Source organism: Manacus vitellinus, unplaced genomic scaffold (genome assembly GCF_001715985.3).
Source record: "Manacus vitellinus isolate BGI_N305 unplaced genomic scaffold, ASM171598v3 scaffold_23_pilon, whole genome shotgun sequence".
NCBI lineage: Eukaryota > Metazoa > Chordata > Aves > Passeriformes > Pipridae > Manacus > Manacus vitellinus.
The window spans coordinates 11,901,487-11,917,572 of NW_021939718.1; the positions used below are offsets into that span (position 1 = coordinate 11,901,487).

The 16,086-nt window shown below is 40.8% G+C and overlaps 1 protein-coding gene across 1 annotated transcript in view; it reads left to right on the top strand.

Moving 5' to 3' along the window:
* SSBP2 (single stranded DNA binding protein 2) overlaps positions 1-13,134 on the top strand; it is a 137,854-nt gene extending 124,720 nt beyond the window's left edge. Inside the window, exon 18 of the mRNA XM_029959935.1 lies at positions 1,414-13,134. Coding sequence (XP_029815795.1) covers positions 1,414-1,443 — 30 coding nt within the window. The 3' untranslated portion in view covers positions 1,444-13,134. The remainder of the gene's footprint in view (positions 1-1,413) is intronic.
* Positions 13,135-16,086: the final 2,952 nt, after the last annotated feature.

The window sequence follows — 16,086 nt, forward strand, 5'->3', positions numbered from 1 at the left end:
GTTGTATTCCAGAGAAAATCAGTGTTTTCAGACACTTACTGGATTCTAGGTGCTCCTGGATGCTGTTTTCCTGCCTGGAGGAACCAGAGACCCAGTTTTCTCAAGGTTTTATTGAGTTGTGTGCCTACAAGGCTTCTGTTACACATCCCAGGTACATTCTAGTCTGCTCCAGGTACCGGTTCCTCTCCAACACGGGTCACGCTGTTGTCCTTGAGAACTGCCTTCTTTCTGATTCATATTTTCCCACCTGGCTACTCAGAAAAGGCATTATTATAAAGTCCTTTCTCAGGCAGATTGTCTGTTCAGTTCACTAGGAGTTTTGGTTGGGGTGGGAAAAGGTGCTTGGCTAATAACAAGTTAAAAATCATAAACACCTAGAGACTGTCAACTGATTCCTTGTCCAAAGTATTTCCCCACTTGAGCAGGTGCTTTGCTTTAAGCCTTCTGAGCTGGAGTTCATTCTGTGTAGCTCAGATGACACGGAAGACCCATTCAAAATGCTTTTTTATAAGCTTGGACACTTGGAAATGGTCAGCTTGGAGCTCAAGCCTTGGCAGGATATTTATGGCATACCTGGTTTTACAAAGGCAGCTGTTTTTCTATTTTCAAAATGCTGATACTTCTTGAACACCTACCTCTACTTAGAGGATTTTAGGCCAAATTAAGTGCTTTTGCAGTCCATAGCTTTCAATTTAAAAACAAATTAGGTGTGTAGATGTGCAGTTTTTCTAGGCATTGTGGTGTCCTTTTGATTATTTTAATGAAATACTGCTAACCTGAGGGCAGCTGTAGCTTGTGTGAGGGCTGCAGTTTAAGTTGTGTCACTGTAATAGTGTGACTGCGTGGCGATTGAATTTTTGGTTCACACCAAGGAGAGTGGCCACTGGTCCCTGAGTCACCATGGAATGACCACTAGTCTCTGATGCAGCTTGCCTCCTGAAACTGGTAACACAAAATAATACAGACTAAAAGCCTAATTTAATCATAGTCATACATATCTTTACTCCTTTCTTTCCACAAGGTAATAAAAAGCTCCCCAAAATATTTCTGTGGTTCAGCTAACCATGAATGCAGCCAGTCTGCCCAGCTAAATTCCCCCAGTAGCCAACACGGGCCAGGAAGGGGCGTGGAAAGTGATGTTTTGGTTCATCACATCACCCAGTTAACACCAAAACAGCCTCCAAGGGAGTTGCCTTTATCAGCAATAGCTGTATTTGTACATGAGAGAAGCACAACGGTAGTTACGATGCCACAAACTGAACTACAGCCTTAGCAAAGGCTGCAGCCACAAATTGAGGAGGAAGCTCAAGGAGTATGTTGACCTCTGAATCCATTGCTGTGGTGCAGACATGGTTTTGGTTCCCTGGGGTGGGGGAGAAGAGGTTGTTAAAATGTGGATTGCTCTCTTTGCAGTACTCCCCTAGCATGACAATGAGTGTGTGACCCGCTCACCAGTGTCACCACGAAGACCACAGTGAGTTGGCCCTCTCCAGAGAGCTACTGCAGAAGAAAATTGCTCGTCCCAGTGTACAGTTTAACTAAAGGATCTCAGACACAATCAGACCCACCTGGTTTGTTTTTCTTTTCCTACCATCTCCCCCATTTTGTCAAGGAAGGGGGTCCCATGCTTGAGACAACTGTAAAGAGTGCTGTGACAGACCTGTCCGAGGTGGAACTGCAAGACTGTCTATGTGTGACATGTGTGGGTCAATGTTGTGTGTGTGTGTGTGACACAGAAACACACACGCACATCCAGACACCCACAGGACATTGTAAAATAGTATCACATCACATCTTAAGTAGAAATGAGAAGTAGGGACTTCTATTCCATTTTTTTTTTCACGTTTACATTTTAATTATTAAAATTTGCTTTCCTTGTTCCCTCTTGAACTGTTCTACATTGCATATATCACTGCTTTATAAGTTATTTTTTAAGTTGAACTCAAATGATAAATTCTTTTGATTTTGTTAATGTCTGCCATTATGGATAGGAATAAAATTGCTTATAAGAGCTTTCATTAACTTGTGTTTGATACCAGCTACCCTGTGAATCACAAATTGTACTGTCTCAAGAAATAGAAGAAAGCTCATCTTAATTTTTTTGAGAAATTTGATAACTTTCACATAGTTTGGGGATTTTTTTTTTAATACTTTGCCTTTAAAAAGAAAAGAAGCACTGAAGGTTATTTTTCTTCTTTAATTGAAGCCTAATATCTGCAATATCTATTTTAAATGGAAGCCTGAATTTGATACAAGCTTCTCAGTTTATATAGAGTACTATAAGGTTACTGTAAGTGAGCTCCAATTGCTTTAGAATCTAGCAATAAAGAACAGGGCTTCCCCCTGCCCTTGGAAATGAGTTTTCTATTTAGCATGGTCTTCTCTAGGGGTGGTAGTTAGTGAAAATACAGTAGAGTCCTTATCACCAAAACACTTTCTAACAACTTACAATTATATTTCCCGTTTTCAGTGATTCTCAAATGCATAGTAACAGTTCATGGTCCTAATTATAAACAGTGTTTCACAAGCCCATTCTGTGAATCAGGTCACCATGCTGCTGCTTGGGTGTGTGTTTTCTACCATGTCTGCCAGAATTAATTCCCCCAAAACTTTCCAGTCAGCAGCCTTTTTTGAGCCAAAATGTTGCAGTACAAAAGGTCTTACCTTTTGCCATGAACAGAAGAGGAACAAAGCTCTGGGCCATTTTAAGAGTGGAACAACCTGTTAGGTGTGAAAGCTGGGAACAGAAGGTTGAAAAGGTCCTAAAAGAAATGCTTCTGGAAGCCGTCCCATATCTCCTGAGGCAGAGCTCTGAAACCAAGATTATGGTACATTTATTTAGTTCCTAGTGATTCACAGTTCCCCCAAGAAAACAGAGGTTTTGAGTTTGTAGTGATCAACAGGCTGATGATCAGCAATGTGGGCACAAAGTGGCTCAGCAGAAATTCAGGCCACAGACAAAAAGCAGATTTCCCTCCTTGGACTTACAGATCAGTTCTGGGGTGTGGTATGTCCATGTGCAAGGGGATTTTTTTCATGAATTGTGATAAAGGAGCATATGGGATGGGCTTGTTGTGATGGCAGCTGCACGTACTGGGATGTGTAAGGAATACTACAATCTCCTAACTCATTTTTATTTCCATTTATTATATGTGTATATCATATATGGAAATAAAAAAGATTTAACACTTCACTCTCTTGTTAGGGCTATTCATGCTCAGAGGCTTAAAATTATGTTAAAGTATCAAAGATTTTGGTAGCATTACCTTTTAGTAGTAAGAACTACTTTGATTAGTTGTAAACATCAACTATATAGTCATTATATGGTTTTGTAGACTGTATTCCCAGTGATTATGAAGGTCACATTCATCTGTTTCTGTTTGGATAACACTTTGTTGCTGTCTCCAAAGATGGAGACACTATTGACTTGAGTTACAAACACAAAATCAGGTGTTAATTTCCTCAGACCCTTTGCTGTTGTCACTCACACCACTGGTGTGTTCCCAGAGTCCAGGTGTCCTTGCAGCCTGTGTTGACACCTGTATTATCTGTGGTAGCCTTCCAGGAAGGACCTGGGGACTCTTTTCTGCCCAGTTCCAGTCAGGTGATGTCACTGGCTCCTGGACTGAGGTAGATGGGGGCTGTGAATCAAGTGTCAAAGCCTGTTCGCACCCCAGGTAAGTGTCCTGTTGGGCACTTTTGCAGGATAGAAGTCTGGCCACCAAAGCTGTCAAGGAAGCCCCTTAAATGGAATCGCCAACATATACTGGATATTGCTATGAAAATATGTTATCCTCATTTTAATATATGAGTAAAGCGTCCTTTCAGGCACCTGATTTACTTGGTGTGTCCAACGTTTCTCATACCCACATAGCCCCACCGACAGCAGCTGATTTTTTTTTTTGTAATATGCACTGGGCTTTTTGCTTGTTCATTTTTGTTTCTTTTGCTTACAAATCCTTGTAGGATTTTCATCATACCTTGAGTATCGGTGTGGAAAGAAAGACTATTCCCAAGCTCCCAATTCTGGGAGCAATTTTATTTTAAGTAGTGCAGGATAGGTTTTTTCCTCTGGGCTTTTAGATAGATTTTGCTCTTTAATATAGAAATAGATAATGGTGAATCTTTAAATGGGTCTTTCAGACAAGGTTTTTAAAAACAGAAGTGATTAAATCTTAGAGTAGCAAAAATAGGGAGTAGGACATCTTTCATACTGTGAGAACTCTGGCAAGTCTTCTGGCCTTGTAGAAATCAGCTGAAATTGGAATTCACTTCTGAACTTCACAGTGAAACCAGTATTTAACGTGCTGCATAAAGCTGTGAAAATGAGTATTCTTACCCAGATTTATCTGCACATCACCCAGATTTTATCACCGTGTCCAAGCCCTGGCAAGAACAGGGCTTGGGGCAAGGAAGAAGCTGTCTGAATCACAGGTAAATCACATGGCCTGACATGTGGATCAAGAAAATACCCAGGTATTTGCATGTATGCATTGAGTTATTAATCGCCTGAGCAAGAGGAAGACCTGCAGTTGCACTCCAAAAAAAGTGCCATTTTTTATTTTGTTGCAGAGCCCTAGTAAGTTCAGTGTTGAACTTTTTATTCCTTTTTTCTCCCCTTACCAGTCAAAATGACTTTTCAGCTGATACGTTACACCTAATTTCTATTTCTCATATCAGTTAATTATTTTTGTGTGTTTCCTCCTGTTCCTGGTCAGCCCTGATTTGTTGTTATGATGGCTAAATATGGATTGGATTCTTCAATATTTGACCCTACACATTCGCATTTCGATAATGTAAAATATAGCTTAATGATGTAAAAAATACAGGTAAATTTACTTTTCTTTAATTCACTGTAAGTGATGATATAACTGTGGCTCCTGTCCCGCTTGGACCTTAAGGATGGGAATCCTGACAAAGTACAGTTCTCAAATAAACCCCCCAAAATTATTTCAATAGTGACATCTCACACTAAGGATCTAATTCAGGATTTAATGATCCAAAACAACTATAAAAATTAAAAGACAGATGACAGATTTAGATTTGACTCTATGCAGCTCTCTCTGCTTTCTAGTTATTACTGGCACAGTCCTACAGGCTGCTGCTTGTGCCAGTTCTCCTGCTGAAACTTGGATGAAACCACTCACATAAGGTCATTTTTTGGGTAGGACTTCACCCTGATCTGGGTCAAATTTGTAACTTACCTAAGGTGTGACATTATTTGGTAGATGTGTAAACTGAGTACTTAGAACAAAATACAGAGGGTCCATTGAAATTACCGAAATAATGTTTCAACCTGAAAAATAAGAAAAAAGTATTTAAAATACCGCTTTGAGCGCATGCTTGCATATTGTCTATATATTGGGAACAAATTACCAAATTTAGAGATAAAAATGGATCATCTTATTCAGCACATTAAAACTCTGGTCTTTCCATTGAGTTGGCCTTGGTTTGAAATTAAGCCTGTACATTGTTGATTTTAAACAGATTTAAGAATACAGGAAATTTCCTTCAGGAAATTAGGAAAGTAGGACCGTGCTTTTGAGCATGGATGGTCTTTCCTAAGCAGACATTATTTTAAAGTTATCACCAGTGCAGGAGCATTTATGTATCAATAGTACTGACATGAGGAGCAGATTTGGCTTTCTTCTGTTTCTTACTTTATTAGAGCTTTGTTCACTACTACATCGACTATTTTTGTGAATTTGTCCTTCCACCTTGTTTTAAATCGTGCAGCCATAGTTACCCCAACACAGCCAACAGCTTTGCAGTTTTAGTCCAAACTTCTGTTTGGTCGCTGTTCTTCATTTAAGCTTGAAGTGTGTAAGAAAGCCTCTCATGTAATGGGAAAACTTGCCATAAAAATGTATAAAGGTTTTCTTGGGTACATGTTTTCACATTTAATAAAAACGCAGTTTTTGGTTATAATTTGAAGTGGTCAGTTTCTAACCACTATTTAATTTTTGCGTGCAGAAGAAATTGAGAGAGAAAAAAAATCACTTTTTGAGTTTTTGTTTTGCTTTGGTTTGATTTTTTTTTTGTATTTGTTTGAATTCAGTGTCATAAATGTTTGCTGATGATGTGGTTTTTGGGAGAAATCAGATCAAAACCACATTTGCTGCCTAGTTGTAAGTAGTACAGGTGGACTTGGTGTTGAAAGCTCCTGCCACATCCCCAAAAGCATATCTCTTGATTTCTGATTTGTGTGGCTTTGTATGAGCCTAATTCACAGGCAGTGATTTAATTTGTCTGTCCAGTGCTTTCAGTGTGTCTCATGGGAGGTCCAGGGTTCTGTGGTCTCAGGAGAGTGACCGAGTGGTCGAGCAAGCTTGTTCCCAGGGTCAGGGTGTTCAGGACCCGGGGATAATCCACCAGAAACAAGGTGTTTGTTCGCTACCTCGCTGTTCTCTTGAGAACTTGCACAACTCTTCTTGCCAGTAGGTTCTGGGGATCCTTTAAGATTTTACATTGCTGAGACAAGAAGCTTCCTTTTGCTAAGAGAAAATCCTGGCAGTTTTTAGCAACAATTTTCGTACGGAAACAGCTCAAAACATGGGTATTTGGAAAGGTGATGTGTTTTCTCAGTACCCTGAGTGTGCTAGGAAATAGATTGTACAATTTAGGAGTTTGGGCTGTTACAGAGATACTGAAATCATCAGTAATTGCTTTTGATGGGAAAAATCACTGGCTGTGGAACAACTGCTCTGATCCTTGAGGAGTCAAACTGTCAACTGGGTGAACTGGATGTTTTAGGGTTTTTTTCCTGTTGTTTAATCTTCATGTTTATCCTCTCTCATTTGGATTTTCCCGTTAAATGTACTGTGCCAGATCTTTGCACAAAAATAAGAGCATTTTGCCCAATAAACCTGCAGAAAGTTGTTCACATCTGTAATTACAGCCCTGCTGTAGAGAGTTTATTTCATTATAGAGACTTTTGAGCATAAGAACAGATAAGGAGTGGCAGTGCAGCATCCTGACAGCTCTCACTGCTCCAGATCAGGAATGCTAGCATCCCACAGACTCCCAAATTAGGTGAGATGGCTCCTAACAATGACATAAAATAGCTTGAAATAAAAGCTGATTCTTGTCATGCAGATTAGAGGAAATAAAATCCCAAATACAGGATATATTTAATTAAGGTAGAAATACACTAAAGCCATCTCTAACAGGAGCACAGAGCACATCCAACAACTTAGAGGGAAAGCAAAGCAGCATTGCTAAATTGTTGTCAATAAACATAACATTCAAAAGCAGTTATAAGCTATTTTTCATTTCCATTTTTCAAGTATATTTTAATTTTTCTGATTAACTTGTAGTTTTGATTTTATTTGAATTTACACTAATGGATAAGGAAGAGAACACAAGTTCCTAAACTAGAGCTGGAATTACAGACATGAAATAGTGGCTTGAGTAAAGCTGGAGCTTTCTGTTAGTTAAGAATCAAGTAAATTTTTTAATTATTCTTTTTCCAGGACAAAAAGCATCCAAACAGTAAACATTTTTAGCCTTGTTGTGGCTGTTTGAGAAGTGTGAATCAATGCTATGCTTGGAGACCAGTTTTCAGGGCTTTTTTTTGTGGCAGGTATCCCCATGCAGTGCATCTATTTTGTGCATGTTTGTCTAAAGCTACCAAAAAAACCCACCTTTTTTTTTCCTGAACTTCTGTACACACATCTGGTTCTGGTGGGAAGAGGAGGAAGATTTGGTAGCTGGTGGGTTAGCATATTTATGTGAATTACTTAAAGCATTAGTAAACTATTGTCAACTCTGTTCACATTGCACAAGATACTCTGTGTAGTCTACTGCTGGTATTATAACCTAGGTGATCAGTGCATATTCTGTAAATTCCTGTAGGTTTTGTGTAAGAAATCTTGTCACCACTGCTTACTGCTGTAAATTCTTGTTTTGAAGCAAGAGGTGGCATTTGATTGTACAGCCATGCGTATTATATACTACAACAGTCCTTGTTCTGTCCTCTAGACTCACTGTCCACATAGAGTTGAAGCTCTGTTAAGCATGCGTAATGGTTTCAGAATTTATTTCAGATAGCAGATCTATAAGCCATTTACAGGAATATTAAATGTAATGTAAGAGAATCCAACCCAGTTCGTACCCTTTCTTGAGAGCTGGTGGTTGGATTTTAGCAGGCAGCTGCAGGTCAGCAGGTTCTATGGCATCCCAGCTGCGGCTGCCTGCACACCTGGGAGGTGCCACACCTGGGCAGGTGTCCCCTGGCAAAGGGGTGCCCCAGGTACAGAGCCTGGGCAGGCTGCTGCCTTACAAAGACGTGTGAGCTAGTGTCTTTGTTTTTTCCCAAAAACTGCATCAGTGCCAAGACTGAAACCCATCTTTAAGGGCATGCAGGAGGTGCGGTGCTGCCTCCCTATTGTGTCCTCCTCCCCACCCACCACAGGCTCCACCTGAGGTGGTATTTTAAGGAGAATTTAACTCTCTGTCTGTTGAGAGAGAAAAATAACCTGAATTCTTGGACTATGGATTCTTTTTTATAGTATTTTATGATGTACAGCAAAGACCTGAAAATGTCTGTGTGTTCTTTGCTGGTTTCTGACATCAGAAATTCAAGTCCTGTCTAGTCTGAAAGGCAATGATGGGAAAGGTGGAAAAGCTTGGAAAGTTGAAGGGGATTCTTACTTGGATTATTTTAAATGTTTTTATTGATAGTTTAAATGACTAGGTTAATCTCTTGAATCAAGGCAGTCTTAATGACTTTGCACCTTCACCATTTCATGTAAGACTTTGAGAACTTGCAATAAATGTTTCTCACACTTACAGTCCAATATGTAGATAAACTCCTTATATTTCTAAGATCAAAAAATATTTCTACAGTTACTTCAGCCCTTTACAGAGAACAACAGGGCAATCCCAATCCCATAATCCCAAGTATTTGTAGGTGTATTTTAGACAAAGAATGACTTTCAACATCATAAATGAAACAAATGTTCAATGTTCCAGTCTCTGGAAGTAATGGAAACCTCAGTAATTTTGCAAACCAGCAAGAATTAAACTTGTCAATATAAATATTAATGTAGAAAGTGCATGCAAAACTCGATACTGCCTCTGACCTTAAGCATTAATATTGATAATATTGGGGATCTCACAAATGTTGTGTGTTACAGAACCGCTGTATTTCTCCTCAGTGTGTACTTCATCTTCATTACCGACAGCTACTGCAAAGAGCCAATCCATGCCGTAGCTGAGGCGTGGAGATACAAACTTCCCACAGCATCATAAATACGTGAACATGTGTGTGTGTTGTGTTAGGATGAGTAACCACTCCAGCTACAAACTCCTCCAGACCTTGTCTGTATTTTCAGAGCAGCCTGTGGGATGGGTTTGGAAGGTCAGCAGCCTGTGTGGATGCTGCCTGACAGCGATCCCATCCCACATGGCCTCGGATCTGGCTTTGGGGGATCATCATGAAGTCAAGCCTCACTGGTTTTTACCTGTGAAAAGTTCCTTGCCAGACTGGGAACTGTAAAGACACGGATAGTGCGGGTCACTGACCCAGAGCGTGTCTGCATTGGAGCCTCAGGCAGGACTGTGACAGACAGTTTGTCATGGTGATACTGTGCCACCACATCAGACTTGTTTCCGCTCCACACTGTGGCCTGATTCATCCTGCCATAATCTCAGCTGGCTAAAAATTACCATCCTGGGTCTCCTGTGTAAGTCAGAGGAGGGACAGGAGAGGAGATGCCTCTGGAAGATTGTATGATGGCATCAGCTACCCTGCCACTGATGAAGAGCTGGAATTAGGTGGGATGAATCCATGAGTTTACAATTGGCTTAGGTACCTCTGCACAAAAGTGTATTTATTTGAGCTTGGTAAGGACAAGAATAATGCAGGTTCTTTGAACCTGAATCTGAGTAGCTTACAGATGAGTTTCTGAATTCAATCTTAAACATTAGATTTCTGCTCCATAGTTGCTCTTTTATTTTTACTTCAGGTTTTATGAACAGGTATAACTTTAACTAACTTGTTGGAAGGTTTACACCTGCCTAGAAATGCTCACCTTTATTTGTTAAGTGGGCTCCCTCATTGTCTGCACCGATTCATTTATTGAAAGCAACACATGAAGAAACCATTGCATAGATCAATCAACACCAGCAATAGCGTACGCAGCTTTTAAATTCAGCTGTGAGCTTGGAACTAAGGTATTAATGTTCATACTTTCCGGGTGTGGCTAAAGATTCCTTTCCTGAGAGCATTAAGGAATAAATCTAGGAGGTTGTGATTGAGGATTGAGAGAATACATGTAGCAATGGCAGTTTATGTTGGTTTGTTTTCTTTCTGTAAACGTGTGATAAATGTATTGCGATTTCATGTGCTGGTTTGGAGATGAGGGAATATCCGGTGCCAAACAGAGCAGATCTCTGCAGGCAGCTTTACGGTGGGTTGGCAAAGCCTGTTTACAGCAGGTTCCACCTCAGGCCTGCACCGCACCCATCTCATTCTAGTTCACTTTGATACCTTCCTTCACTCGCTGCTGTTACAAAATCCTGACAGCAGTCATATGTGTTCTTGTTGTGAGCTGAGGAACAGGTGAAGTTTAAAAACACAAATGTTGTAGCTTGCACCTTTCACCTTTGTGGACTGTCCATGTTCTCACAGCTGAGCTGGGACAGCAGCCGCCTCCACAGTTGCCATGTAGCTCCATCCCACAAAATTGGGTGTCATTTTTTATGAGTTTAACAGGAGCAATATTGATCCATTCACTTTATTTCCTAAGTTGTGAATCACTCAGTGCTGGAAATGATACACGTCTCGTGTTGCTATGAATAGAAAAACTGAGAGTTGTGTTTTAGGATGTGCTGGTACAATCCCTGCCTGCTGTTCAGTGTTTCGAGTGCTGAAGTTAACCAAAATGTTACCTTCGTGGATTATCTCAGCCTCAGCTCTGTGTAAAAATGGGTATGAATTTCCAGTTGCTATTCCTGGTTTCTCTGTGCATTCTGAGCCAAAGGTAAAACAGTGGGAAAGATGGTTGTGGCAGCCACTCATTGACAGCTTTTCAGATATGTAAGGCCATTCTGTCTGTCATCTGACACTGTTCCAGTTTTTTCACTGGATCATCATGCTGTTGAATATCTCGATGGGTGTTGTCAGCCAGTGGAGGGAAGGTGAAGGAGCTCACCACCCAGGAAGGGTAAAAATGTAGCAAGTAACAAGCTGTCTTCTCCAGAAGTCATTTATTTGTAGTGCTTCACTGTCAGTAACATTTGTACCTTCAATTATTATTGTACCGTTCAGTATCTTGAGGTGGTATGAGCAGAAATATATGAATATATATAATTTACAAGACGTATAGGCTTGTACTGTGCCTTTGTAATTCTCTTCAGCTTCAGTATCTATATGCTACAAGCAGACAAACTTCCCTCTTTTGGGGTGTTCTTTACTACAACAGTAGCTGATGGCTTCATTAATACTGACTATTTTAGTCTTCTGGGGCTAACATTTATGTTTTTCTGGGTGAAAATGCCCTCAGCAGAAGTAAGCACAATGACATAACACTGCAGTGCATGCTGTCTCTTAGCTTCTCTCTACATGTGCTTGCATGTTGGAAATTCAAAAGTGCTGCTGTATAAAATTGCTACATTATTTACCCAATACAGGTGTTCTTCTGCATCCCTTTTTAGCTCAAAACTCCTGTTGTCTTGGAAGTTAGTGATGGCTCAAAAGGGGGTTTTGGCTGCACAAAGGATGCAGGGAGCAACTCCTAAGTAGTTTACAGGCTGCTGTAAATGTCTTTTTGGCAAAGAAATGTAGCATTTTAGCTGTAAATTCCTAGTGAAAACACTGAGCGTGCTTATCACTTAAGATTGTAATGGAAAAAAAAAGGTGTCAGACTGTGTAATTTTATCTCATCTAACTTTGACACTTAACCAGTTTTACCTGCGTGTTTATGCTACACCAACCAACACAGACCTGAAAGGTGACAGCCTTGTCTTAGTACTGCAGCTACTCAAGAAGTCACGGTTTTCCAGAGCTTCTGTTTGGATTTTTTGTTCCTTTAACACATTTTCATTGCAGAGGTATTTTTCTGTAGAGTTACTTGAGGCTTTCTTTAACCAACGCAAGAGTCTGTAGCCCTCTGCACTGTGAAAGGCAAAGCCCTGTGGGGACACTCGGGCTTCGCGCTTGCCCAGCAAATTAGCAGAAATTTCACCCAAGCCATAAAAGCCTCTTATGTTAATCTCTATTTATGTAATTAAAGCAATTAGGGGTAGGAGCTTCAGGAATAATGAGGTGTCTCTATCATTCATTTTCTCTCTCTCTGTACTTCCTAGGGATTTAAGGGTTCTTTTTCCAAGGCTCAGCTGTGTTTCCTCAAACCAGTGCAGTCCAGGCATTGTGTGAGGTGCAGTTTATGGAGATAGCATTGGAGCGTGAAAGATTTACTTCTGGTAGCAAGGAATAATCTGTGTCCCTGTGGACATGGACACTTGCAAACAAGTCTGATACCGAGAATTAAAAAAAAAAAATAAAAAAATTGAAGATGGTACCAGTACATCAGACTCTGTTCTACAGTGGGGTTTTTAGCTTTTGTCATTTGTATTTTATTTTGTGAAAAAGGAGTTGGGGGGATCTCAGATCACATGGGGAATATTAGAAGTATATCATTCAACAATCATTTTATAAAGTCTAACTTCAAAATGCACTATGATTTATTACAAAAGTATATTTTCTTCTGCTTGCCGACATGGTGGTTCCATTTTGTGATAAGTTAAACTCAGCAGTTAATTTGTTGCACTGCCTGGCTGCATGACTTCATCCAGTGTACATACGTACCTGTGCAGCATTACTTTTGGGGTTTGTATTTGAATTTGCAGTATTGATTATTATTTTTGTATTTTACTTTGCCTCTGTTATTGGAATTGTAGTAAACATAATTTATACATATGATTTTACAACTGTTTTGCAACTGAAAAGTCTCCTTTAAATTGTAAAGTTTTATTGATGGATACTCATTAAAATGGTATAAGAATTATATTAACAATTGTTTTGTGTTTTGATGCTCTCTGTACATAAATATATGTCTATTTATCTGTTTAATGGTGCTTGTGTCTTGCAATTTTGGATACATTTTAGAATAAAGTTTCATTTTACAAGAAGTAGTTGTATTTTCACGACCTGTGTCAAAAAAAAACAACTCACCTTTTTTCGATTAATAACTAGGGTTATGAAAGAAGCATACATAAAACATTTGTAACTTCAGGCAGTTACATATTTGTTTCAAGAATATAGAAATATGCAGTCTACAGAGATGCACAGCTGTATGTTGCAGTTGACTGACTGCAGTAACTGACATCTGTATTTAAAATGTTAACAAAAGGATGCATTTTGGAGCACTTCTGACTAGGTCTCATGGCTTTGCAGAAGATTTATTCACATCTCATACTGAGCTTATCTTTTATTAACAGGAAAAGGTAAACAAAGATGCTTCCTAGAGGTTGCCTTAGGGCCAGCTACCTTCACCTGTTGGTATTGCCACAGGTGCTGTTGTAACTGTGGCACAAAAGGTACTTTTTCGACTGGGAAACCATTGAAAAACACAAATCCGCTCTGTGAACTGGGGTCAGTAACTGAATTTCTGTTAATTTTTCAGCTGTGAAAGGAGAACAATATTGACTTTGCAGGTTATCTTCTGAGCAGAAGTGCACCAAAAGCTGTAAAATACTCCATTACTCCAGTGGAGACTGTGTAAAAAGCTTCAGTGGTTCCTTTGCAGTCAGTTACATTCCTTTACCTTCTTGATCCTTTAGCTGGAGTGCAAAAGAAATGCAGCTTAGGAAAGCAGAAGCTCATTTGGGAAAGTTTTTCAAATATCAGCTTTCCCTTGCTCTAACAGAAACAAGTTACCTTTTGTGTTTCTCTAAAACTCCTCACCCCAAGCATCTGCTCCTCCACACACTCCAGAAGGTTATAAATGTGAGCAGATTTAGATTTTACTTTACCTACATGTGATTCTAGAGGCTCTGTAGCTCCTCATCTCACAGCAGAGAACAGATCTATACTGGGTCAAACACCTGATCACCGGGTCAATGTGAAATGGAGGTGAAAGCCACCTGTGGAAGAACAAAAAATGAGCATTATCTTAGACAACACCTGAGCGTGACAAGGTAAACCTGGAAACAAATTTAAAAATTACTGGCCCAGATAGGCGAAACACAAGTTAATGGGTTTTTTAAATAGGAAAAGGTTTAGTTCTGTTTACAGACTCTTCCATCTGGCACCCATGATCCATGGTGTGAGAAGCTGATAACTTGAGTTTTTGTCATCTGGACTGAGCAGATGAGGAAGGAGAAAACACTGGCTGCAAACCTTTCACAAACCCTGTTCAGGTAGTGAGAACGAGGTGTGCCACTGCCACTGTCAACAAAGTCTGTTTCTTCCCTTCACAGAAGCCAAAGGAAAGAGATACCCATGCAAACTTTTCTTTTTCTGAAGCAACAGAATAAAAAAAAAGGTAGAGAATAGCACAGCATGCTGATTTTCACAGCCAGGATCCTCTGGAATGCAACTAGTGTGATGGTACAGCCATCCTGTTGCTTGCTAAAAGAGTATGTGACACACACTCTTGCAATAGCTGTGCTGTGATAGTAACAGACAGTGTGGGAAGAAAATCCCTACTGCACTGAGAAACTCTGTCTTGATTGGTTAAAACTCAGATTTTCCTGGCTGTCAAGGTTAAAACTGACATTGTTAAAGCTGGATCTTTAACAATGTTTAAATGAACAAGTGTTCATGATATAAACTCATTTATATATGTTTTTAAGAAACATGGGAAGCCTTTCATTGGAATAGCAACTTCCAAGAGGAAAGGCTGTAAGGAAAGGCTACAGAAAGCAAAGCGTTGCTGGTGTATTAAAACCATGCAGGAGCACAGAGTCAAATATAAGCCCTGCAGTCTTTCCTGAAAACCATTTACAGTTTACACCTTCTGCTACATTAAAGTAACACATCAGCTCCAGGAACAACTGGTGACAAGCCCAGAGCATCCCCAAAGTGGTTGAGCCCTCAGTAGCAATAGCACTGTATCCATGCCAGTAGTAAAACGTTGACCCTCCTGACTGGTCCAAAAGCGATGGCTCTGCTCTTACTCAGGTGGTATTTTAACAATGTGCAGCAATATCTATACCAGCTGTGTGTGGAGGAGGAGGTAAGAGAAGGAGCTCTCTGCAAGCTCTCCAGTTACTAACTCCTGCAGGAATAGGTGACTGGGGGCATGGCATTAAAAATTCTATACCAGCACTGCCAGTGGCTCACCTGCGTGAGAGGGGAACATGTCTTCCCTGGACACACCTGCTGGGCTGTCAAGTTGGTGACAACGTGAGAGAGTAAGACTTCAAGAAAAGGAAATAAAAATGAAAACATGAAGCTGATTATTACAGAGATTTTGGTAGCAGTCCACACACCAAACCCACCACGGGCTTGTGCCAGGCCATGAGGTGACCCCAGGGGTCCTGGAGCAGGAGTGGTTGGACACCTACTCCATGGTGCCCTGAACACACCTAGCACCCCTTTCATTGGAGTTGTTCAGCTTGGAGAGGCAAAGGCTGCAGGGAGACCTTAGAGCACCTTCCAGTGCCTCAAGGCACTGGCACAAGAGAGCTGGAGAGGGACTTTATACCAGGGCATGCAGTGATAGGACAGGGGGGAATGGCTTCAAACTGAGAGTATGTTTAGATTAGATAGATATCAGGAAGAATTTCCTCCCTGTGAGGGGGATGAGGGGCTGGAATGGATTTCCCAGAGAAGCTGTGGCTGCCCCATCCCTGGAAGTATCCAAGGCCAGGTTGGACAGGGCTTGGAGCAACCTGGGATAATGGAAGCTGTCCCTCCCTGCCCGTGGCAAGGGGTGGAACGAGATGAGCTTTGAGGTCTCTTCCAACCTAAACCATTCCACGATTCCCCTCAGCCCCAGCACCCCATCCCCTCAGCCCCGACGCCCCCTCTTCCCTCATGCCGGGCACCTCTTTTCCCTCAGCCCCATCCTCCCACTCCCTCGCCCCTGGGAAGCCCGGTCCGCTCATCTCCCGGCACCCCTTTTCCCTCATTCCCAT